This window comes from Ptiloglossa arizonensis, chromosome 12 (assembly GCF_051014685.1).
Source record: "Ptiloglossa arizonensis isolate GNS036 chromosome 12, iyPtiAriz1_principal, whole genome shotgun sequence".
In the NCBI taxonomy this organism is placed as follows: Eukaryota; Metazoa; Arthropoda; class Insecta; order Hymenoptera; family Colletidae; genus Ptiloglossa; species Ptiloglossa arizonensis.
Window position 1 is genome coordinate 11,395,995 of NC_135059.1, and position 26,516 is coordinate 11,422,510.

Consider the following 26,516-nt stretch of genomic DNA (forward strand, 5'->3'; position numbering starts at 1 on the left):
TGTTGATCGATTACTTACTGGTTTTCTTCCTTTCTGATTACATTGCACAAAGAACAAGTATTAGCAAAGACTCACAGAGAGTTAATATGGGTAAAATGAAAAAATATTTCCTTGTATAGACTGTATTTCATCCTTAATTACATTTTTAACAATTTCGAAAATTCGTTTAATACTTATCAACTGCATTTGTATTTACTTAATTAACATGTTCAACACCAATGTATATACAATGTAGATAATTTTTATACAAATTACAAACTGGCAGTGTTCTTTTTAAATTGCACAACTCATACTGTTAGTACTGTAAAAGCAAATAGGAACTTTGTACTTACAATTAGTGGAATTGTAGAACACCGATTGACGAAAAGTGTAATTAATATTACGCGAAAAACAGAAATGACGTTATTAGTTTGGAATGGAAGGATGTTTGAAACACAATAATACTTTGAACAAAACATACACCAGTCTAGTTTACATAATTGTGAAAAGAATAATTGCAGAAGAAAAAACCATCAGGCGACCTTGTACTTCTTGTTACGATAAACTTGAGCACTCTCGAAGTCGATTAGATGCTAAAAAAGAGTTAAAAAAAACTAAAAAAAGGTAATGATAGATTGCTCTACATGTCCATAACAGTCATTATAGTTAAAATGTTTTCCACGTATAGTGTTCCGCAATATAGTATCTTTTTCGTAATAATTACTTCTTATTCAATTTTCCACTAAAATTCAGTGCCAAAGTACCTTGCACTTTTCCAATACTATAGTCTATTCCTGAGTGGAGTAATCCTGTTTATTTCTTTTCGCAGAATACTTTACGAAGCAAACGATCCTGAAAAAGAAAATAAAAGTGCTTTACATAATTCTAACGAATGTTCACGTTCGTTTTTCCCATAACTTATGGTCTACTATGACCCAGAGTGTATCGAAACAAAAAAAAAAATTTTTGAAATCAAATTTCACCTAAGCTTTGACTTACACAATGAGAAACAAAATCATGATTTGAGTGGAGAACGTCAGCCAGTAGATAGAACTGGGTGCAGAGTTTATCGTCGCGTTGTAAAGCTTAGAATACAATATACCACTGAACAAAGGCGTAGCGTTGTCGCAGACTGCCAGCATAGCGAACACTTTTCCTATAAAAAATTATTGAATGGCTATTAGAATGATCGTCGATAGTTCGGATCGATAAACGTGTTTGGCGGTCTGCTCACCGCGTTCTTCCACAGGGATGAGTTTGGAAGTCATCGATCTCAAGACCGGTGCAACGATAGGACCCAACGAAGCCACTGCAGCGCCTAAAAATGTTTAAACGTGTTTCACATTTAAAAGATTTAAAATAAATATCGTACGTTCTCGCAGAACTCGACAAAAGTCGGTCTCGATACTATCGAAACGAATTTAATTACCAACGTAAAATAATTCCGGTATCTTTGTTAAGGCAAATATCACTCTTCCGGTAGCGTGTGAAATAGCACCGATTGCCACGATCACGGTATCCTTCATTCCCATTAATTTGCTCATCACTGGCACACCGATTAGCATCGCTAAAAATGAACGAATATTGTAATTTATCGGTGGTAATGATTTTCTCCGTGGGTTCGTTACGACTTCACGGAGAGGACCATAATCAACGCGAGTGTAAATCTCGCGTATCGAACAAAGATTTCTCTTTCCGCTCGAGTTGCTTGGAAAACGCTTGGAACGTTTACTCGACGTTCGCGTTAAAACGAGTTACAGGATCACAAGGAACGGAACGTTTTGTAATCTCGATGAATCGTTTAGAATGTACCGGGTGTCCCAATCGTCACCGGTCGATTTCAATTACGCGCTATTTTTGAAACTTCGAACCGACCGACCCTTTAATTAACTCTAGTTTCGGCAAAAACTGACCTAACACGAAGATGACCGATTGAAATGTTCGGAAGTTGCTGAACGTGGTCACGTTCCAATTGAATTTCAGTTGCGTGTATAGATAACTCATGGGTTTCTCGTCCCTTTGAAACGTGTAGAGCATCATGATCACAAGTAGTAACCATAGGCAAAATTTTTTATTATTCGGTCTCGTCTTTGTCATTGTCCTCGTGGTCTCGATCACGTGCTCCTTATCGAAGAAGTCCGTTAAAATATTGGTACCCAAAAATGACTTTTGTTGCGGCAATGTTTTCGGCTTCAGTCTTATCAACGAGTACAATATCGCTAGAGCAATTAGGATCGCGTTTATGGTAAACATGATCGTGTACGATGAGTTAACTACATTGGTGAATAGATAGGATCCAAGAGCCAGACCTGGAATAGAAAATAAAACGATTAAAGTCGGCTACAACGAATAATTGATTTTTATCTAATACCATCTTTAAAGTAGCTCGGACAAATATCACGATTCAAAGTCGATAGGAGTGTCGATTATTTTTCGTTTAAGAAATAATACACTACTTAAAGTTTGTAACTAGCAAGGTGCTTTAAATAACATTACAAAGTGAAAATGTATACACCGATAAGTATAGTGCTAGCGTATGTGATATCTAATATGGTAACACTGTAAGATTAAGGATTCTTAGTAGTCAATCGAGATCCAATCGTAATAACTTTCATTGTTCAATTCTTTAAAGCTTGAACCTTAGTCGTTTAAAAAAAGGAAAGGGACAACCAAAAACTTTCGGGGACTATTACGATTATTTAACAGTCCTTTCAAATTTGAATACTAATTATTTTTTTCTGAGGATAGATCGAAAGTGTATACCAGTGGGCATAGAACTGAGAAATACGACATCCAAAATGGTGATCCTCAATGTTCTCTGCTGAACCGATGTTATGTCCGATATGTACGCGAAACAACTGCCAAAAATGGTAACATCGCCTCCTAACATTCCCATTGGAAGACTCGCGGTATAAACAATGTAATTTAGATTCCACGTGTCCATCATGGAATTGATCACGATCATGAAGGAATAAATAAATTTGCCAAACAGTCCCACGATGATCGGTATCTTTCGTCCACGTCGGTCGCTCCAATTTCCAAAAAAGAACGCTAATATTATAGGCACCACGTGACCAGCTATATTGTTCCACAGATGAAAATTTGATACAGTCATCTATAATTTTTACGATAAATTAATCTTAATTTCTTTACACTTCTATTTTTATATACTATTCGCGTATCCGAGAAGAATACCGCTGGGAGCGCGGAGGCTCTATTAATTCTTTCTGACACGATCAACGTATTATAATATTTATTTTACAAGTAATTTAATTTTATAATATTTTTCGGTAAGGTTGTGCGCATATAACATATAAATGAAAATAATCCGAATACGATCTAAATACTGTGGTTTCATTTTTGTTGAAAGAAGAACGTAAACAAGAATAAGGATGATTCAATACGTTCTATGAAGGAAAAACGCAGCTATTTATCAAGAGGTTACAGTGCTAGGCCAGGTTATCTTGAACTGACTAAAATTAAGTGATCTGCCATGCTAGACCTATGCACGTCACGGAGAAACAATTAATTTTACACAGTGAATTTTTAACACTAATTGTACAATTGTATAATTGTTTTTCGTAAACAGTGTACTAATCAATTATCTAGAAATATTAACTGAAAATACCCAAGTATTGGAGACTAATATTCAATTTGTATAAAATTGAATAATTTAACGGTGAAAATGTTAAGGGATTGAAAAAATATTCCCTTCAAATTGAAACGTACCTGAACCATAGCTTTTATAGTTTTATTATCGTCCAGTTTTGAGCAAACCTCCTCGGAATATCCATGATCGACCCGACAGGATTTATAAACAAAGAAAGCTTGCTCGACGACCGAAGTCACCATAAACGCCATCATGTAGAGCCACATTGTAGGCTCCACCGATATATCTTTTATCCATCCTAGGTATTTGCTCAATGCTTTGTGCTTAACATTGTCGTTCAGCTTCGAGAGAAAAATAATAAAAATTTATTTTATAAAACTGTTCGTAAACGGTCGAAGTTTGTTGGAGCTTTTCCCACAGATTCGGTCGGCACCCTTTATCGCCGAATGAATCGAAAAGGATGACCATGTCCGTGAGTAAAATTTTCATGGTCTTCCGCGTACGTGTATGGCCTGCTTGATTCAATTAATTTCTGGCAGGAAAATATCTAATCTATTTTCATCATCACTGCCAACGTGTTTCTTCTACGCTTTTTGCGACTCTTGATATAAACTCTAAGAAGCCCGACCCAAAGCAGACTCAACCCAAAACTCGACCGTACGAAGCTCTTCCACATGAACCTATCAAGACACTGTCAGAATATTCCAATAAGATAACAGTCTTTATATAAGCCTACCAAACACTCGAATAAAACAGTCTGTATCTTGAAATCAAACTCTGCTCGTCTTACGGTCAAAATTAGTGAAAACTTTTTTTACCACGTTGTGACTCAGAATATTTTATAGTTAAATTCTCAATTGGGATTGGCGATCTCAAACTCTGCTCGTCTTACGGTCAAAATTAGTGTAAAACTTTTTTTACCCTGTTGTGACTCAGAATATTTTATAGTTAAATTCTCAATCCGGATTGGCGATCTCAAACTCTGCTCGTCTTACGGTCAAAATTAGTGTAAAAATTTTTTTACCACGTTGTGACTCAGAATACTTTATAATTAAATTCTCAATTGGTATTGGCGATCTCAAACTCTGCTCGTCTTGCGGTCAAAATTAGTGTAAAACTTTTTTTACCACGTTGTGACTCAGTATATTTTATAGTTAAATTCTCAGTCTGGATTGGCGATCTCAAACTCTGCTCGTCTTACGGTCAAAATTAGTGAAAACTTTTTTTACCACGTTGTGACTCAGAATATTTTATAATTAAATTCTCAATTAAGATTGGTGTGAGTCACCAACCCATCGCTACTGTAACTTTTACAACTCCAAACTTGAGCGAGATATGAATCCTTCCCTACCAGTGAAACAAGGTAATTCGTCTTTCCTTTCCACGTTGTGACTCAGAATATTTTATAATTAAATTCTCAATTAAGATTGGTGTGAGTCACCAACCCATCGCTACTGTAACTTTCACGACTCCAAACTTGATCGAGATTCGAATCCTTCCCTACCAGTGAAACAAGATAATTCGTCCCATCGCACTTTACTTGACCCATATTTCTGAAAGACTTGCGATTTGGTATTTGCGTCTACGGGTCTTTCCATTCAACGAAGGGACATCTGACCTCACGAAAAGTGAAAAATAGTGAATGGAAACGAGATACTTGATACGGATATTTATTTTAGATAAGTAATATCAAGAATTCACACGCCGTAAAACCGATTCTTGGAACTAGCGGAGATAAAGACAAAAATCGTGCAAAATTGCAACCGTTAACCCAGTACTACGTATGCCTTTCGCAGTGAAACGATTAAAATCTGAAACAAACGAAACTGTTAACATTGAAATAATTCTATGGTAAATCGATCGCTTTGTGTATCTCCATACGATGAGCTGTTAAAGAAATAATTCTATGGTAAATCGATCGCTTTGTGTATCTACATACGACGAGCGGTTCGTTAAAAGTTAACGAGTGAAGTTTAGATTGTTGATGACTAAAAAGTGTCTAAATCGCATCATGTTTGATCTTGCTCCGTTAGAAAAATCTCAACAGGTCGAGCGCAGCATCGATCCGCAGGGATAATTAGTAAACTTTCTATTTAGACGTTGATCCGTAAGAACTGACCAACATTTATTTAGTCGATCGGTAAGGACTGACGGTGTTAAAGTTCATAATGAATATTGTAATTAATTTAATACAAAAATGGATGTGTACACTTCATTAATGAATCCTATTAAAATATTTTAATATCTCTAGGCTCAAATCTCTTTGCTGTTTTGGTGACTGCTTTTCTACTGTCTTTATTATACATACATGTATGTAACAAACCACCAAGAGACGATCAGTATATATAAATTAGGGGAAGTATCTATTATTATGTAATATTTAGTAAGAAAATTTAAACTTTTAGAGATTACTATAGACATTATTTTCTAGCATATTGAATTCAATCTAAAACATCGAGAATCGTATATAAATATTTATTAAAACGTTGAACCATTCGAGCGCTGATAACGATGTTAGTATACCTTCTTTACCTCTTTTATTTAACGATTGTATCAAAATTGCTCAAAGATAGTTGAAAATAAATATATCCACGCGTGTAATATTTTAAAATTCATATTAGGAACTCGTTCGAAATTTCAATTTAATTAGAAATAATTACTACGATTTGAAGTATATACTATTACCAATTTGAAGAAATTAAAAAAGTTCTGGTTAATTTAATTACCTCGTTGTCCATGATCGTAGTGTGTTGTGCACTGATTGTAGATAACAGACGGTTATGTGGAGATGAGTGTTGTACCATTTACCTATATCAGTTTTTCCATGCGATGATCACAATTGATATGTACATTAACGCGTTATGATTTACTATCATCTACACCACTGAAATATAAAGTAACTGTGTCCGCGATAAAATATGCAGAAACATCGCAGAATAATTATTTTTCTGTAACGAGTATTATCTACATACGGCCGACTGTAACTGGTAAAATAATCCGTTGCTTAAGACTTTTGGTAAATAATATTGCGCCTACTGTTTTGTAAATATTGTAATTTTCTTTTTAAATTTCTGACATCATAAATTTATATTTAAATTGTTTCGTTAGGTTCATTGCAATTTAAAATATTTTACGAAACTAAATATAATAATTCTTTTTTTTTACTTATTTATAACTTATCTAAACTAAGTTACACGCATTAAATTATGCAACGGTTCGAATTTCCGTGTTTGTTTCTCTTTGGCTCGCATTATGAAGGTATACAATTCGTGAATGTACGCTTTTCAACGATAAATGTTATTGCTAAGTAACCAATTGCAACGAAACGATACGTTTAATTTTATGTTTTTAAATTTTTCAAACAATGATGTAACTTTCTAAACTTTTATTTCGTAGTAAATCTTTTAAGTAAAATACTATTAAAATACCAAAAGATATTGAAATCCAACAATAATTTTAACAAAATTTTAAGTAAAAATTAATCAATTTAGAGAACTTTGATGCAATCGCGCGTAAATAACATATTCTTTATTTTCGTCACTGATTGACACAAATAATTCGATAAATTAAGTAGATACTCGATTTTCGTAACACAGTAATTACTCCGAATCTTGATTGCGTCAGTATGTGCGGGATGTAACGCTATTATCGACTGTCTTTATTTATTTCATTCAACGAACACAAACACAAATAAGCACTCAATTTAAAGAACCGTTTTGGCGCACTAAAGTGTTTTGTGTATTTCTTTCCCCGTTTCGTCGAAAAAACATCAATTGAATTTAGTAACGTGCTTTTCTTTTACCTAATAGGAAAAAAAAGTAGTTTTACACATATACGTACCAGTTTATTGTCGTTTAATCAGTTTATTTACCACGTGATATTACCCTTAGTTAAATTAGGTTAATTGACAACCTGGGAATGTGTTACCGAAGAAAAATAAATGTTCTATTAATTTCACGTCATGATAATAGATATGTAAAACGGATCGAGTAAAGATTGGTATGTAAAACGAATTGTTCGAGCACTTTAAATAACAATACAACACATGTTCCATGCTCTCCTCCAAGCGATCTGTTATCAACTAAACTTATGGTACGTTACTGTGGTGCATTAGAGGTGCCAACTTTCGGAAATTGGAGGAACCGCAACCGACAAAGCGTAAGTAGATATTGGTTTTTATCGAATCAACAATAGATATCATTTGAGATTCTCCTTGAAAAAGACTACAAAGTACTTTAACCTATAATTTTGTTAACATATTTATTCATCTACGAAGAAAATGAATAATTTTTAAAACATAAAAAAATTCATATTTAAAAAGTTATAAATTGGAACATAAGCCGTATTTGTATTTGCATTGCTTCGTTACTGCCATGATAACGTACACTCTGTTGGTCAGAAATAACTAATTAAAACTTATTTTTAATCTATAATGTTGTATTTATAATATGTGACGAAAAATTGAAAAAAAAGAAGATACGAGTCTAAATAATATATTTGGACTCAGTCTAAATTTTAAGTCAATTAGTCTTTATCTAGTCTATATCTAGAGATACTTTTTCAAATATTACAAAGACTATTTTCTAAAATATAATTTTGAGGAAAACATATATCAAATTTTTGGTGAAATTTCTACATTAATACTTATAAAACCTTGATATTTAATTTACTCAGCGATACTTAGACCATATAAAGATTTCTCTTCTTTTTGGAGAACTCTTTTTAAGCAAATTATTTGCTTCTATCTGTTTGTAACTAGGATTGTTATCTTAAGAGATTGTGAGATAGTGATTCATTTTGTTTTATTTTAACAGCAGTTGCAGATGCCTCACGTAAGTTTTGAAGTAAAATTTCACTTTTCATTTACATATTTGAGCTTTTTTTTCAATGTAAAAAGAAAGTATAATAATTGTAATCACGCTTCGAATGGAAAGATGTTTTAAAGTTAAGTGTTTTGTTGCAACAAATGAATAGGTTCTGAGTATAAGTTTTGAATTATAATTTGTTGTCAAGTTTTAACTACCTATGAAATCTGTTACACATCCAATTACATACAAATTGAGTAATAATGCCTTTTATATTCGTAATATAAATATGTAATATATAAAATAAGATACTTTCCCAAACTTTATTAAAAAGTACTATTAATGTTCAAAGAATCAGGCATGGTATGTCTATTAGATTAATAAATAATATCTGTTATTGTATTAAGTATTCCAATTATACGTGTACATAATCGATCTCTTTTGAATCCTAATTATGAATTCTGTAAAACATTCTTGAGTTGTCATTATCATAATAGTTTGGGTGAATTAGCAAGAGTTCTGTTGTTTGACATTGGCCATCGGCAATATTTTAATATTTGAATTGGTGGAAGTTTGAATATGATTTTTAGAAGAATGAAATCTTATAGAAACAGGTACGTTTTTTCATTTAATTAAGGAATTTTTATTGGTTCTTTTAATGAGTTTTTTTAATGAATTTATTTTTGTTCATTATGATATTGTAACGTTGTCTGTATAGAGTTGTTAATATTAAACTTATTAGTTGGCATTTCAAGTTTAGAAGACAACCAAAGATTGTGAGAAGAGTTTGGCTTAGACGGGCTGTTAAACCAGAAGAATGTTTAAAAATTTCTTGACATCTCACTCATCATGATATGGTTACCATTGCCAAATGTTTTAAGACAAACCACTGTCAGTAGAGCGTATACGACTATTGTATTATTTTAGTTGTATTATATTGATGTTCTTTTGTTCCAGAAACCCTAAATCACAGGTCCGAAGTGTTGGAACATTGGTGAATCCCTTATATATTGTTGTGTAAAAACAAATATAAATATAAAAGACTGAACTGATTTCTTTACATTTCACCTTCTCTCTCATCAAACGTTCAGAAACGATTCTTGGCCTTCTAAGATTGTTTCCTTGAACATTAGTGTTTAATTATGTATATTAGATTTTGCGTAGATAGTTTATCACTATCAACTTTTTTACTGTCAAGCTCATCCTTGCAGTACATGCGAAGAATTCTACGGTTGGTTTGATGTGTACGCTTGTATAAAGTTTTGTAAAGAAGAAAATACCGATTTTTTTAAGAAAAATGTTATATTTATTCTAGACTTTAATTTAAGTCTAGTAAAACAAACATAACAGTTAGGGAGCATATTTTGGATGAAAAGGAGTCGAAAAAAATTTTGATGGACATTAAAAAAATTTAAAAGAGAGGATGTAAATGTTAGAATGTAATTTAAGTTGGGAAATGAAAGGATATGAATTTTCATTAATCGATTGAAATTAAGAAAAATTCACTTCTTGAGGTGTCTTTCAATAAAAATTTATTTCATGTTTTATTCCTGACAAATCACACATCGCGCGAATATATCTATAATACACATGTCTGTGATCAGTACAGATTCTAAGGTCTTTTTAGGCCATCGAAGTTACACGGAAAGAAATGGAAAAGTTATTCCGAGATTGTTGGCAAAAACCTTTTGTCTCCACGAATTGACTGTTGAATTAATGTAAAATTCTTTGGTCGTTACAGACGAGTATTGTAGAAAAATTCGAATGAGATCACACAATATTGTTGTTTCTTTATTCGAGTCGTCTAACAGGAGCAATTTTTTCAATAGGAATAAAATGATCGTTTGTGCTTCAAGGAAGAATTTCTACAACACTGGCTATAACAGCTCGAATTTGTTTAAATGATTATCGCTAGAAAGCTAACACGTTCTTAGGCTTCAACACGGACTATACAGTTTGCACAATTAATTTGATATGACACATTTTTTATGTTTTTGTATCTTGGGACAATTAAGGTTTTTATTTTAAAATATTGCAGATGCTTCGATATTATTTATAATAATAAAAAAAGATTTTGAGTTTTCAAAAATTATTGTATTTAAACGGACAAACGATTGCTCCTTGTGTACTTTTTTTTTTATCCAAAAGCTACAATTCTTTATGACTTTTTGTTTAAAAAATTGAGTGTAAGATGAAATTTGGCAGGATGAAAAAATGTAATATTGTAAACGTTCTCGATTACAGTATATTATTGAATTTTGTTTCTGACGACCTTTTAAGGTCGTTCACGCTATTGTCTTTATTTATATGTCAACGGATAAAAAAATACACAAGTGCTTGTGTGACTGAAATTATTGGTGGTGGTTATTTTTAATAATTCTTAAGCAAAAAAAATGTTTAATGAAATTCTACAATTTTTCGATCGATCGGAGCACCAGCAATACTTTCATTTGGACTTGTCCAAATAGTGGTGTATTATCTTTTGATTCACGTCGATTAAACATCTATAGCTGGGCCTGCCAGCAACATCAAAATACTTCTTCGTCACGAAAACATTTAATTAATTTGCTCTATTAGCCAATATCGAGTTTCAATTGACTGATGACTAATTGAACTCTTTGGAAAGTTACATTTATCACAATAGTATACAGAATATTAATTCGTTAAAGTTTTTGTCAAGTTGTTTTCTTTCTTAAACGTTTGGAGCTGGGCAAAATAATATTCCAAAGCTTTTCTATCGAGCAAAAGATATAATTTTCTAAATGTTAATCTTTTCTACATTAATATTTTGTGCGAATACTTTCACCACGTTCAAATTACTTTTATTTTAACGTAAATTAATTAGATTTCCAACCGTTCTAATATCCGATGTTAAACGAAAAAAATAACTATTTATTAACGTGTACATGGTTTCCAGTTTATGTTGCATGGAATTCACGTTTTTGTGTTTTGAACAGAGTGAATCATTAATGGAAACACCGACATATCGTGGATATAGTAATCCTCGGTTTCAGAGTAGATTTTTGATAATTTATAGAAAATTGTTTAAAGATAGGAAACGTTTAAAGACAGTAATAAAGATACGATAAAGCGGTAAAATCTTCGCTAATAAAAAGTGACGGAAAGTTTTCAAATACTTTTCAAAGTATGCTGAAGTTAAAGTGCACTTTATGCGTATGAACTGACTTAGAAAAACAAAAACCAGTTTATTTGTCACAATTGTGTAGCCGAATTTTGATTTTCGATTGATAGAATAAGATATAGACGGATCTGTTTAAAACTAATATACGTTTGCTTCGATAATTTTCATAATAAATGTAATACAATAGTGGTAACATTGATAGCGATAATATCATTAACGGAAATAATATTTATATACTTAATCGTAAGTTATATATTAATAACTTACATCGATTCGGTCCGCGTTTGTGCGGAATCCGCTTGGAAGCGTTATTTTGCCGAGCTTCAGTATCGTTTATTATGAAATAGCGAGAGTTTCGCGAGAAATCATCAATTTGTAATTGCCTAACGAAATATTCACATTACAGTAATCCCTCGATGAAATCTATACCGATTGATCCGCGTGGAGCTCTTTGAGGAAGGATGGTAGCGAATTTATTCTTGGAATTGACCTTTCGTATTGTGCAGACATCGTAAGTTGCCAAGTTTCGACAAACTGAATCACACAAGGGGACTAAGTCCTTGCCACACTCAATTCAAACCAGTGATCCCTAGATTTAGGTGCTAAGCGGTCACATTACACAGGAGCAGAATCTCCGTGTTCACAGGAAATACACAAAGCCGTGGACACGAGGATTTTAAGACCGAACGATAACTTTTGTTGACATACGGAAGAAATAGAGAAGTGTTAGGAGAAGAAATAATTCACCGAGAACTACGAATGAATAATTTAATACCGGGAGATACGCGAGACTGATTCATCGGATACGTACGGTGAGCAAACAAGAAAATTTTTACTCAACTGTAGTACTCGTTCGTAATATTAATCCTTGTTACGTGGAATTAATCAGGACCGTATCACGAAAGGTAGAGGAATTTGTTTGTTTTGATAGTTAATATTTAGGGTCGATGACTACGCCAATGCGTTCCGGTCGTCAGAGTGTTTTATCTCATTCTGTTTCCTTTACGATTTTGTAACCGAGATGTGGGTAACTCGAGACAAGACGACTAATTTTATTTGTCAGCAACTTACGATCCCTGTATAGTATTTTGGTTCGAAAGAGAGCCACGTGTAACTGTTCAAGGAGAAAAATGAACGAGACGTACAAAGAGTGGACGCAACAGCGTTGAATTTCAATTTTCCAGAAATCGTACCAATTGTTCTTAACACGTAGTTACACGATACGTGTTTGCTAAAAAATAGCTTCACGCGTTCCATTGTAACTCGAACGTGTTCAGAAGGTTCGGTCTGGTTTTCATCGCGAGAATCTCGCCAATCCATCGATAACAGTCTCGTCGAAGTAAAATAAGAAATAGAAAATAGATTTCAGTTTACATCGATGGCTGTAGAGTAACGCTACTTTGAAATTGAACCAGCCGATTTTTAAATCGACAACTGCCGGCTGGAAGGAAGAACGTAAACGATAATGGGGATAATTCGATGCGTTTCATTGATAAGTGCAACTATTTGTCGAGGGATTGCTGTATCTGACACCATAAATCACGCGACTGTGTAACACAATATTCGATTCGTGTTTTACGTTAAATCAGCGTTACCAGTCGAGGATAGGCGGCACGTGATCCGCGAACTCTATATCCTTCGTTTATCGGTGACAGATTAAATTACAGAGTGCTGCAGAAACGTTTCCTCGCTTAAATATTAATCGAATATACGTAGTAGGAATCATTTCTCCTTATGCGCAGTAAACGAAACATTCATTTATATTGACATCGTCGATCACTAAGTTACAAAAAAACGGAAATGTAAAAATAGCGAGTCCACTTTCTCGTTCGATAGACCGAAATGGTACACTTCGTTTCGTTTCGCTTCTTTGATTAACACGTCGTTCTATACGGTATCGGTAGAAACTTGACGTGGTCCCGTCCCCTTTAAATTAAATAGCACCGTAGACAAAAAGAAAAATAAATCCTAGACTCAGCCATGGCTTCGTTGTATCGAGCTTCTCTCGTTACGATTAATCTCTCGGAGAACATCATTTATTGACTAGAAACGGTGTAGGATACGCAGGAATCGTAAAGCGAACAGCGACGTCAATCGTTGCACGTACTATGTAATCATTTTTCTTTGGTATTACATTTCCGCTGAAAGAAATCACAAGAAACTTTCATTAAACTTGGAATTCGATCCTTGACGATTTTTGGTAGATTTTTAAAGTCCACCGTTTGAAATCTCACGGTATTGAGATTTCGATACTTTTGTTTTTTTATCAAGAAATAGAGGAGGAATGTTTTTCAGAAAAAGTTTGCGGTGTTTTTTCAAAAATGTGTTCAAGAAATGCTCAACCTTCGATATTCTATTTTGCACAATTATCGCCCACATTTTTCGTCAAAGGGGGCCGTGAATTTTTCGCAATGAAAGTATAAAATAATACTTAAGCTTCTTAAATATTTTACGGAGAAACGAGGAACTAAAATTCTATAAGCAAGGTTAGCCATCTTTTCTCGGTAAAAGTTTAAAATGTTTCTCAATCTTCTCGGATACTCGATTTCTACCACTTTTTTGTATCGAGAAACACAGATGGAACATTTTTAATAATACAAGTTCACGATCTCTCTCGAATTCAAGTTAAAACCGAAGAAGAAATATTTCTAAAGCGAAGTTCGCAGTCTCTTTCGAATGAAAGTTTTAAACAGTCCTCCTCCCTTTCAGACACTTAAATTTCACTGTATCGAAAACCGGAGAAGTATTTCGTCGAGAGGATTATAACTTGTTCTCGGTAAGGATTTGAAACGATCCTCGACCTTTTGAAATATTCATCACCGCTCGTGTGTTTCGGTGTTAAGAGACGGAGGAGAAATATTTTTTAACGAGTCGATCGCAATCGTTTCTATGTAAAAAATTAACGACAAAAGGAGAACGGTCTCGCTGTTCGCTTCGAAGGATTTTTAAGCGACGTGCAATTGGTTCGCGATCGTACAGGGTCGAGAATAATATTTAAACACCTAATCACACACATTGTACGTACGTGTATCGAGACATGATTTAAGTACAAGATAACGTTCTCGAGATATGGAAGAAAATTTGAGCTGCGTTTCGCAAGAGATTCCTACGTTCACGTTATTTTCCGCTGGTTAAACTTACTGCTACTTAATTCGTCTGTGGATGTGTCGGAGATCGATTGAGCCGTTGACAATCATCCGTGTCACGGATGACACTCGATGCTTTTGATATCCGAGAATTCAATTGGAAAAAGAAAATTAGTGCTCGGACGTACAATATTTGCCTTCCGTTTCTCGGTTGTCTTCTTACTTCTACGTATAGGGTGATTCATTTGAATCGCACGTTTATATTATTACTGTTGTTACGAAAGGTAGGAAAAAACGAGAAAGTGTTGTTTAAATGGATTGGTAACAAAGAATCGTTCTACCAAGGTGATTTTAATAATCCTTTTTCAATGTCATCGACATGTTTTTTACATTAACTTTTTACTGTACGATGTTGTTGTTTGCATCGAGACAAGTTCCATGATCTATGATATCTTGAATTGAATTTGACAATTGAAAAATGAGTTGAAGTTTAAAGATTACAGAAACGGTGGAATTTATTTTATTGCAAGTGATCAAGGTGTCGACCGCCTACATCGATGCATTCTTGTACACGATTAGAGAATGCTCGAACTGCATTTTTTATGGTAATTCGATAGTAAATGTGAAACGTGCAACGAGCGCTAATTCGTGGATTATTTCTGACAGATTCCGTAGCTTCAATTTCTTCGGTTGTAGCAATTTTGTGTCTACTTTGTTTTCATAGAGAAACACTTCCTTCGTCAAGAAGTAAATATATAATTCTTTGAAATTGAACAGGCGAAGTCTTAATAGAATTTAATAAACAAAACGTTTTCCAATTGTCAAGTTCGTCTCAAGATCGTGATATTAGGTCGTTGAGTTTGTCTCGATGCAAACATCAATATCGCGTTATAAATAATAAATATTAATGTGCAAAAAATACCGATGACCTTGAAGAGATCGTTAAAATGACCTTGGTAGAACGATTCTTTGTTACTATCAAGTGCACGTTTCGAAACCATTTCTATAACACTTTCTCCTTTTTTCCTAACTTTCGTAATAACAAAAATAACTTAAATGTTCAATTTAAGTGGATCACCCTGTATATATGGGATACTTCATAACGCGGAACAAGCACTTTTTACTTTGGTTCGTTGACTATTGGGAAGATTTGTGAATTAAATCGACCTATTGACTTTACAGTTTGAGCGTTCACTCCGAATCGCTCTTATTGACCAATTTAAATTTACCAATTTAACGTATTAACAATTAATTACGAACTACTCGTGAGAACCATAAATTCTTTGATAATTATTTACAGAAATGTACACCCTGTGGATTATTATGATTTTGGAATACGTTGTAAAAAATGGAGTCTCGAGTAATCTATGCTTTGAATCATCCGGGGATCGGTTATGGTTGCTGAGATACGCAGCGTTTAAATATTGTAATTTTTCTATTCGATTATACCGAAGATTTCATCACGAACATCATTTTATGCGTACCATTTTCGTTGTTCTCCTGTGTTTATTTTCAATATAGAATTATTTATTCGTTCTTTTATTTTTATGTTCTTCTAAACGAAACGATATCAACCACGTACATTACGAATGAAAAATAGTGCTTGGAATTGAACTCGTTCTATTTTCCAAAAAATAAAAGACTTACGCAATGATAGTATTCTGAAAACCAAGAGTGGATGGTAATTACTTTTTGCATCAATTCACCCCCGCTGACACGTTTCAAAATCATTGAAAATGGCGACGTCGTTAGCAATCTAAGTAATTATTCTAACCTATGTATCTACACACACATAGACTCACGCGCGCGCGTTATATATAGATCTATTTATATGTTATGTATTTTATATATACTTTCTTATATGTATATATGTAAATCATACAGGGTGGAGAGTAAAGAGTGCATAAATTCTAAGGTAGATGGTACTCGTTAAATGGTGCAGAAAAGTCCTAATAACTATGGATCGAGAAATTAATATTCACGTAGTTATTATGACCAACATTTTCCTTACTTCAGGAACCGTCGTACCATGTGGAAATAATATATTATGTGTTTTTTCACTTTACATTCGTATCGTAAGACAGAAATACCTTATTTTACTCCATTGTTTTCATACGGTGCTCCCGAAGCGAACAAACTAGTCACCTAAACAAAAACAATGAATTGTTTAGAAGTTTGTAAATGTGTATTAATTTTTCGACCGATGTTTATTAGAAGTTTTCTGCTCCATTTGGCAAGTACTAAAAGTTACGAACCCTTTTTCCTTTCCTCCGTGTACATATATAGTATATAATGGCACACACACTGTGTATATACACACACTTCGCGACATCAGATTAAAAGATTTGAAAATTTTTAAGTAACGTATCCTCTTCAACCACGAGCAACCCCTACGCGGGTGAAAGTGCAGTTTACTCGAGAGTCCATCCTGCACAACGTATCTCAAGGGTAAAGTTATCGGTGAAGTGTAAGTTTTCATAAATAATTACCAATTGTTGTTTCATTGTACGCGAAGAACATCTAATCGAGCCGAAGTTCCATCGTGTCGAGAGACTTTCCGCAGTATCGGTTGTTCGTAAAATGACATTTGAAGATGGAAAACTGTGGGCAACCTAAGTACCCCGGAGGAGGTTTCAGAAAATATCATACAAGTCGTTGCGGATCAACGGCTCACTTCTTGTTAAAATCACTGTCGGAGACTGATGCTACGGAGATTTGTATGATTAACTCGAAACTGCCTTCAAAAATAGGACAATATTTCTTTCTCTTATAAATATAATTCTCTTAGGCTTTTAACGTTCGATCGAACGCGATATTTCCTGACAGAGGAATCCTTGATAATATATATATACCTGTTGCGTAAATTTCTTTGGTATTCTCATCCGGTGTTGACTATTGCGCTGCTAAAGGAGAGTCAGAAACGTCTGAATACATAGAACTTTCTTTTCAGCGATATTAGTTTTAAAATACCCTTGGAAATCCGTTTGATATTCATGGCTGTCGTTCCAACGATCGAAATATACTTCGATCGTGGTCGCCTTCTTGACTCCTTAACGAATCCTTCTTTCATCGACAATTGAACATCTCCACGGAACACCTTGTTCCCGTGTAATAAAATTCTCAACATCCTCGAACAGCAACGATTCGTCTACTCGGTCTTCCATCTGGTGTATCGACTCCTCGAGTTCTTCGAGATGGTTCCTTACAGGGTGACGTTGTTCGACGACACAGGTTTGTCCAGGTTGCTGTTGTTGTTAGAATTCGTTTTGCTGTCCGTGTTGTCGAGCGTTCTCGTCGAGTCTCGTGGACCATCCAGGAAGTACGTCACCATGCTACCCTTGCCTTTGACCTGAATGCTGCCACGACAGGTTACCGGATATCCTTTCGCGATCAGGATGTCACGGACCTCCTGAGTGACCTGAATCCCATCCAAGACACCGGTAGATTCCATTCTCGAGGCCACGTTTACTGCGTTACCCCAAATGTCGTACTGCGGTTTCCTCGCGCCTATTACTCCGGCGACGACCTACATGAAAACAAGCTCGAGCAATGTTTTGGAATTTCTCGTATTTGGTAAGTGTCGATCGATCGTAAATAGTAATGGGATCGATTCTACGATATTACAGTGGTGTCTCGCATTGATGTTCGAAATTTGGAAGCGACAATTGGTCACACGTGAAGTCACGATAGATAATTTTACGATATTACAGTAGCGTTTTGCATTGATGTTCGAAATTTGGAAGCACCAATTAGTCACACGTGAAGTTTCGATAGATAATTTTACGATATTACAGTAGTGCAATGATGTTCAAAAATTGGAAGGGCCAATTAGTAATATGCAAAGTATGGATAGATAATTCCAAGCATTCCAGTATACTTCATATGCACACAAATCTTCCTTAAACTCAGACTTTAAGCTTAGGAGGATTTCTTCGTAATATAGTGTACGAATACTTTTTGCACCCACTGTATATCGTACCGAACTTGACAACACGTTATGGATTGAAAAATAATAATTGCAACACGATTTTACCACTTCAAATATTTTTCGATCGGATATCTGTAAAAGCTTACGGTACTCGCACAGTTAATTCGTAATTTGATAGTTTCGTGATATCGAAGATTGGTATCAACCGTGGAACAGGTTTTTTCTGTTGAATTGGATTGCCAGTCACTAATCGTCAACTATTTTCTGAAGGATTTGGAGTATTTATTCACAGTTTTTTCTATAGCCGATAGAAACGATAAGTGGGAAAAATATTGAAGTGTTTTTCTTCGTTGATACGGAGAGCAAAAATAGGCGTTGTTGACAAAAGTCTTGAAATATACGCGATAATATACTTTACTTTAACGTTTCAGAGTCTCTTTAAGAAACAAACTGGTCGTATTAAAAGATTAATAAAATAAATGTAGAAAATACCAATAATATAGATAAAAAGACAATGTCGATTTTTATCGATATTTTCTATCTATGTACATACGTGTCTTTTAATTCGACCTGTTTGTTTCTTGAAGAGGATTTCTACGAACTTTTTTTACTATTTTTGTTGTATAATTTAACATTGAAGTTATGTTATGCTGTTTTAATGTACTCTGTATATCAGGCAATTCCGTACGCGAATTACCTTTTATGAATTTTTCTTTAACGTTGGTACGCTACTTCAACGCGATTTTCTCGATAAAATGATAAACACAATCGTAAAACCAATTTGCATTCTATTTTCTTTTACAATCTCGTTATGTTTGTAATAAAGGAGATCGATATGTATTAAAAAGGGGAAATAATCCTCATTGGCAAACACGAAGGAGTTGAAGTTTATTTCGTGTCGGAATGGGGAAAGAACATTTCGTGAACATTGTAACGGTTAACCCGAAATTGATTGACGTTACCGGTCCAATATTGATGCCCACACGCAACCGGAAGTTGTTAAAGCTGTGTTCATTAACGGAGGCCAGCTGTTCGCGTATCCTAAGCGCGTAGTCGGCCATAGCAGTCACGTGCTTGTAATCTTTCATGTCGCAGGTGCTCTTCGTCAGACCTGACAAAAAGAGGAATAACCGCGTGAAAATACCTGGGAGCCATAAGTACCGTTTAAATGTCGAGGTTCACATTTCTTTTTTTTTTTCTCGATATTTCAGAACTCAACAGTCGTGCAAATCGACTGCTTTGACTTGGAAGCCAAAGAATAATCCTACAGATTGATTATGTTCAATACCAGAACTACCAACGATGAATGTATCTTTGAAAGGAAAAAAGGAAAGGGAGAATTAATTTACAATTATCTTTCCTGGTCAAACGTTCTCAATTAATTCGCAAGTCTTCGAAATATCCGCAATATAATTTTTCACAGAAATTGTAAATTGTAAAAAAACGCAAAGTTGTTAAATATTCCCGCGACACGATTGACGGTGAATAGTGTTTAATTGTTTGGAGGTTCGAAAAGAACATTCGATCGTCGAAAAGAGAATGTTGAGCATCGATTAATCGATCGGAACACGGCTCTGGGGATGACCTTGTTTAAAGACGATCAGATCCTCGTTCCGTTCGACAGAATTACCATTTCAATTTGGCGAAAAATAATTGTTCATTATCTCTGAGTAAATTGCACGAAGTTTTTCATTCTTTGGGTAGAAACTTCCACGGTTGCTGCATTTCTTAGCAGTCTAAAGCGTTGAGGAATAGAAAAATTTCCCGGATAACGTGCAACTTTTCCCGAAGCGATGCGAAGGAAAAAAAGGAAAAAAAGGAAAAAAGGAAAAACATCGATCGTGAGTTTACCGGCGAACTCACGCGCTCGTAGAAAAATGTTTAACGCGAGGAAAAACAGCGAGGCGAATTTTAATCAGTGCGCGGTTCGAGAGTGTCTAATTGCAAGGCAGCAGCATGCGTGGGAAGAAAAAGAAAAAAAAAAGAAACATAAGAGAGAAATGAAAGAGTTGCTCACCGGATGCGGCCATGTACGTAGCACCGGTGCTCTTGATTTTCTCGATGTACTTGTACTGTTCTTCGGCGAGCAGCTCGTCGAAATCAGCGATGATCTCGTTCAGAAGTCTGAGACACTCGACGCCCTCGTTATTTGCCTCGAGTTCCACGTAAAACTCCGAAAAGTTCGGTATCGAGGCGAACATTATGCAAACGAAATCGCATTGCTCGTGATACAGCTCCTGTAAATGGTAATTTCATACAAAACGTGGCCAATACGATAAAAACAGGTGGATCGAGTTTCTAGCGCGATAAAGTATCGATTGCAAGGGATAATTTCACGCGAATAGAAAATTTTCAAAAGTTGGATCTCGGTTTGATCATGAAAATGCAACTCTTAGGTTTGAGAATAAAAATACAACTTCTACAAAAATTCATAAACTCTTGTAAAATTTCCTCGGTTGGAACGAATAATTATTCTACGGAAAAAATATTCAACTAGAAAGAATCTATTCGGATAATTACTTTATACGAATATTTACTCAAAACAATTCGAATAATGGCCATCTCTGATACAAATATGAATAGAGTTCTCGACTGTATGCAAAAAATTGGGATCGAACAATCGCATATAGTCGAGGTTGGTCGCGAATTCATTCCAGAAATTGTTCTTTTTTGTCTCAAGTTGAGATTCAGTCGCACACGAACCCTTCAACGAGAAAAGCGAACGTGACACATTAGGAGCAAAAGCAATAGCGAGTGAGTATCGTATTCAAGTGCTCGGTCGCAGGACTTCAAAGCGACGCTGCTCCTGTCTCAGTGTGAAAACCGTTACTGTGAATTGAAACTTTTTATATTTCTCATTGTATCTTTACGAGAGTATTACGAACAGATCGACCTCGGTGGCTACGTGAATAAACAAAATTGTCACATATGGGGCTTGGAAAATCCACGACAGGTTGAACAATTGCCAATGCATCTAAAGCGAGTCACTGTTTGGTACAGTTTTTGGTCAAAAGGAGCGATTGGGCCATTTTTCATCGAAAACGATGATGGTGAAGTGGTTACTGTGAATGAGAAACAATATCGCGACTTATTCGTTAAATCGTAATAAACGTACAAATAATAATTTCTAGATTAATAATTAACAAGTGAAACATGTTTGCCGAGTACACTCGCGTTATTTATTTGCGTCATTCGTTAATCACGATTATTCATGATTTCTTACGTATTTAAATTAATGTAAATATATTGAGATACGAAAGGGACGACTAATGAAAATATACTTGAAATTCCATAAGATATTTTTAAAAGATATTATGACTTTTCTACTCCATACGTATAATCAATTCCTCGTAAGTTCCTCTTTTTCCACGATCGTCGATTTTTCTGAAATACATACGAGAAACACCTTAATGTACTGGAATCTATTGTAGTGTCCAGCAGTTCTGGTGTTAAGAGTACGTGTACGTGTAACAGTTAATGCACACGTGCATACGTGTGACTAATCCAGTACGATCAATCGTATCTGCATTTCTTCCGGTCATCAACTTTCCAGCAATGCACAGTAGTTTAGAAAGAGACTAATGTTACCTCGGTCAGGCCACTCCCCACCATTACATACTGCCTCGTTTCGCGTTCTCTGTGCATCTACTGAGAAACAAATGAAAAAAAGCAGACATTAACCGTAATGGACGCGTGTCGGTAGTTAATGACTTTGTATTAAGGTGATGGAGGTGGAGTGGGAGAAGCTCTTCAAGCTTCGAAGCTTAGCTCGTGTAGATCTGGTTTAGACGAACGATTACCGATAATCATTCCGAGTCTAAAACCAAGGCAAAAGAATTGCGCAATTGTAGGTACACTACTTCGTAACAAACCATGAACGAGAAGTGCATTCGAGAGTGTACTTGCACCAATGATTTGGATCATTTTTAATTACGCGTAGTTGATAAATTACACGTATAATTAAAAAATAGTCCGAGGTAGCGCTTGGATTGATTTTCATCGGGAGAGTCAATCTGTTGACGATATTCTCGTAAATGTGTAATGAAAAAAATAAAAATGTTCACTTCGCGCGATCGACACACCGTTAAACGCGATGCATTCAATGTATAGGATTTCGCAATTATAGATACCGAGTGCATACAATGCACACCCTCACTGTTGCTTTATTTCGCGGAGTTTCCTTACGTCTGAATTGACCGTAGATAAAAAGTGTGCCGCCACGTGTTCCGGAAGTATATTCGCCAATAGCTTTTGATTGTAGGCCTTCAGGTGCTCCATTTCCTCCTTCTCCTCCGTGGCTTGGAGCTTCCACAAAAAATCCAATCTGCGTTGATTCAGAAAAATACTCTCGTTAAAGATCAGCGTGAATCAATATTGAAATCTGTTTCGCGTGTGTCACGGAAACAATTACTCATCGACTTGTTTTACCAACGGAATGTGTGAACGTTTCGGTTGAATTGTATCGGTACGAATTTGTTGGTAGAAATTTGAAATAGCGTAACAAGTAGTCTTCGTTTTTTTACGTTAATAATATACACGTGTACGAACAATAGGAAACTATAGAAATGTATGTATCGATTAAATCGTAAAGATACAATTATTCATCGGTTCGAAGATAAAAATATAATTTGTGATCAACTTCGAGATGTAAATGTAACTAACTTTAAAATATTTAGAGTTGGAGCGTGCTGTAAACGTGAAACATGTGGGTTGGTTAAGTAACATCTTTCTGGATGCAAAAGGGCAATGGTCGATTTATTTGATCGATTAAATACACGCGTTCGGTTTAAAGAAAGTGACTGCCTTCGATTAATGGAAGCTCTCAGTTTCTCAGGGTTGGTCTTACAAGTTCTAAACTCAAAAAGTGTCTGGATCTGGAAACATCTGGGCAAAACGAGTCCCTAGTGCTGAAAAAGTAGAAGAGTGAACCGTTGTGTCTGGATGTATGATAAATAGAAAGAGGTGTCTTATGAAAAGAATTGCAATTTACTTTACGTAGAGTCAGATTTTGTTCTGGTGGAAATTTTTAAACAGTGATGAAAAACTGAGTGGTAATTACCTGCCAGCGAGGAAATCCCTAGTGCTGAATAAGTAATAAAGTGAATCATGGTGTTTGAATGTATGATGAGTGGGGAAAGATAAGTCTCAGTTGCGTCCTGTGGTGAAATATTAATAACGAAAGCTGAGGATAATTCACCTGTAGGTTGCCTCCGTGTGTTGCGAGTGCGCGACCAGACAGGCCATAAAGAAAACCACCAAAACGCCAGCCAGCCATCTTCCAGTTAGTTCTACCTCTCTCTCGTGTAGGGCTTCGTAAATACTGATAGCCAAGTAGGAAGCCACCACTAGGCTGAGTATCGCCACTTTGAATACTGACGTCAGGATTTGGTAGACCGCGCAGGTTATCATCACCAGCATCACAAGTACTGGGAAAAGCTGCAAGCACCACATTTGACTCGTTTTCACAAGAAACGAGATCAATTTTTACCATCTCTGCACGAAACTTTCTAAACGTTGATGCGTCCTATCGTTTATTGTTACGAATTTCTGGTCTCAAACATCCTAACGAATTGTATCATTTTGAAAGAGAGTACTGTCAGAAGTGAGTAAAATTTTATTCGAATAATAAATAACAAATAAAGATCAGCGTTATCGGTGAAAGTGGAAGAAAAAACGATCCTCGATGAAAAAAGAATAACGTTCGCTGTGTTCGATAATAACGAGCACAGAGGAGTTAAGCTAATTCAATTGCTACTCGATCGAGTTTTGTGCCAGAGTATTGAATGCCCCGTGTGTTTCTCGTTAATGTGAACAGAATCGATCCTCTCGTGGAACTTACGTCAGCAAAGACAGTGTAATAGCAAACGTCGTCAGGTGTGTCGATGCTCTGGAACGTCACACTGGAATTATCCAACCATTCCCCGATGAACGTACTGTTACTGCACACTCGTACACCCTCAAGCGTGATCTACAATTGGAAGAAAAAGATAGACGAAGACAAATTGCGTTGGCTTCTTTCCTTGGTTGACCTGTGAGCCACTAACGTAGGATCGAGGGATCACGATCATCAGGGGGCTTCGTTAACACTAGAACCATCAAAGGGGTCAATTCGACTTGTTCGAAACTTCTATTTAAAATTACTCGATTATCGACAGTGTCTTTATCTATAATATTCGTGGACAATTATCAAAATGGATAACTAATGCTACTCGTAAATTAATTTGCTCTCTCTCTACCTAACTTCGAAACTACGTGTGTAATTTGATAGAAGTAGTAATAGGTTCACCGTCGGTAGTTTCAATGTTAAAATTACTTAATTATTAACGATGTTTTTGCCTATAATGTTCGTGGACACAATCAAAATAGACAACTAATGGTACTCGTAAATTAATTTTCCCCATTTAACTTCGAAAATACGTATACAGTCTGATAAAAATAGTAATCGGTTCACCATCGGTAGTTCTAGTGTTAATTCTCGAAGTGGTTGCACGAAATTTATCGATTGGTGCACTGACAGCGGTGATAGATAGCGGCGATGGTTACCCATCGATTCTCTGGCTCGGTGATTAGCGAGATCTCATCTAAAAAATTGACGTACAAATACGTCATATAAGAACTATATCGAGACTTCGTGTATCGCGCGACATTAACGAGGTTTCCATTGGTCTAGAAGTTCAAAAATATCGAGTTTCTTTCGTTTCAATGTTGAGACTTTAGGAAGTATACTTCCTTAATGACGTATTCCGACAATCTAATCGAAAAACGTCGACTTCTTTCTGATTTTTTTCCAAAGAAACTATAAGACTTTCCAGTACGGAGTTTTTGTACACATATTTATCCATGTTTATACTAGATTCGGGATTTTTTATAAATGAAAATAATAAAGATAGCAGAAGTTGTATAATTTTAGGTGAAACGTGTTGACATTGTACGTACCAAAGGACTCAGGGCCGTGATGAAAGTTAGGCAAACGACGCACGTGGCCAGTGCTTGAGCAATGCCGCGATTTTCGAAAACGTGCACTGCAAAATCTCGAAGGTATTTGGGTACCCTCTGAAAAATAATATATTCTTCATTACTACCTCCGTGAAATAGAATTTTTCTCTTCAAAATTCGCAACAGTCCTCGAGTAAGTATCGCCGATTTTAAATCGAAGGGAAACAGGTTTACTTTCTCCCTCGTAAGTAGCAATGCAACATTATTTGTTACAATTTCTATTATAACTAGATCGTAAACGATCATTCGATCACCATCATCGTTACGTTATTTTGATGTTAAATATAAGAGAAGTCAGCGATCATCAATTTCCTCGGACCAAAGCACACCTAGCTGTCCAGTATATGATAAGTGAATCGATGATTTCACCAGTGACCTGGAATCCAGCCACGTATTCAAGGTTAAGAGGAAGTGGCAAGATTCCAAAGAGCCTTGCAATCGATCCAGTTGCGCTGGAAATTGCTCAAAATACATAGATTCGATGTACAAGTTGCCCTCAATCAACCTCGCGATATGCAGATCAAAAATAAACTAGCTAATAGACTCACCGCGTTTTTTTCCGCCAATAAGATTCCATTGATCGAGGCGATCAGCAGCGTACTCACTGCTATACACGTGTAGAAGTACACGCTCCTAGAAAGTAGATTTCACACATTTCCAAATTTTAAGTACAGAATATCTTTAACGTAAATATTTTTAACGTAGTTTCGAATTGATCGATTTTTGTGAACGTAAGATAATTAAATTTTTGTTTCGAAAGAGTAAAAAGGAAAATTGATTTAAAGAATAGAGTTTATTTTGATTGATTCGTTTACCCGTACAGAGTGATTGCTATAGCAATCACGACCACCATGTAGACGAAACCGGAACACACGAAATATGCGGAGAGCATTCGGTCCCTTTCACGAGAATACTGTAACAAATTGTTAAAGCGTTTTTTTTGTTTTTTTTTTTTAACATGGTTATATTA

The 26,516-nt window shown here is 35.3% G+C and overlaps 2 protein-coding genes and 1 long non-coding RNA gene across 12 annotated transcripts in view; 1 reads left to right on the top strand and 2 right to left on the bottom strand.

Annotated features, from left to right (window-relative positions):
- Window positions 1-112: 112 nt before the first annotated feature.
- LOC143153005 (putative peptidoglycan muropeptide transporter SLC46) lies at window positions 113-7,679 on the bottom strand. 8 transcript variants are annotated; one of them, XR_012993700.1, is made up of 9 exons: window positions 6,316-7,679; window positions 3,709-3,930; window positions 2,743-3,094; window positions 1,893-2,288; window positions 1,409-1,546; window positions 1,214-1,297; window positions 979-1,135; window positions 704-831; window positions 113-572 (listed from the first exon to the last, which is right to left on the bottom strand). XR_012993700.1 is itself a non-coding variant. In XM_076323713.1 (9 exons), the coding sequence occupies exons 2-9, from the start codon at window positions 6,391-6,393 to the stop codon at window positions 768-770; spliced, it is 1,491 nt and encodes a 496-aa protein (XP_076179828.1). In that variant the 5' UTR covers window positions 6,394-7,391; window positions 7,474-7,679; the 3' UTR covers window positions 113-767. The 8 variants fall into 8 exon arrangements, 7 of the variants coding, with proteins under 7 accessions (XP_076179828.1, XP_076179829.1, XP_076179830.1 ...); XM_076323713.1 differs by having other exon boundaries at window positions 113-831; window positions 6,316-7,391; window positions 7,474-7,679; XM_076323714.1 differs by having other exon boundaries at window positions 113-831; window positions 6,316-7,391; window positions 7,461-7,679.
- Window positions 5,377-9,595, top strand: LOC143153007 (uncharacterized). The gene is made up of 4 exons (XR_012993701.1): window positions 5,377-5,729; window positions 5,841-7,747; window positions 8,404-8,421; window positions 9,352-9,595. It is a non-coding gene; the product is annotated as an uncharacterized LOC143153007 (long non-coding RNA).
- Window positions 9,596-9,909: 314 nt separating this feature from the next.
- The window catches only part of LOC143153004 (adenylate cyclase type 6), a 116,564-nt gene continuing 99,957 nt past the window's right edge, over window positions 9,910-26,516 (bottom strand). For 2 of the 3 annotated variants that reach the window (XM_076323709.1, XM_076323710.1), the window contains 9 exons: window positions 26,362-26,459; window positions 26,095-26,179; window positions 25,487-25,603; window positions 24,390-24,518; window positions 23,748-23,986; window positions 22,736-22,874; window positions 20,568-20,787; window positions 19,513-19,661; window positions 9,910-18,148 (listed from right to left, as the gene is read on the bottom strand). In XM_076323709.1, coding sequence (XP_076179824.1) covers window positions 17,825-18,148; window positions 19,513-19,661; window positions 20,568-20,787; window positions 22,736-22,874; window positions 23,748-23,986; window positions 24,390-24,518; window positions 25,487-25,603; window positions 26,095-26,179; window positions 26,362-26,459 — 1,500 coding nt within the window. In that variant the 3' untranslated portion in view covers window positions 9,910-17,824. The remainder of the gene's footprint in view (window positions 18,149-19,512; window positions 19,662-20,567; window positions 20,788-22,735; window positions 22,875-23,747; window positions 23,987-24,389; window positions 24,519-25,486; window positions 25,604-26,094; window positions 26,180-26,361; window positions 26,460-26,516) is intronic. The other variant, XR_012993699.1, reaches the window with a different exon arrangement.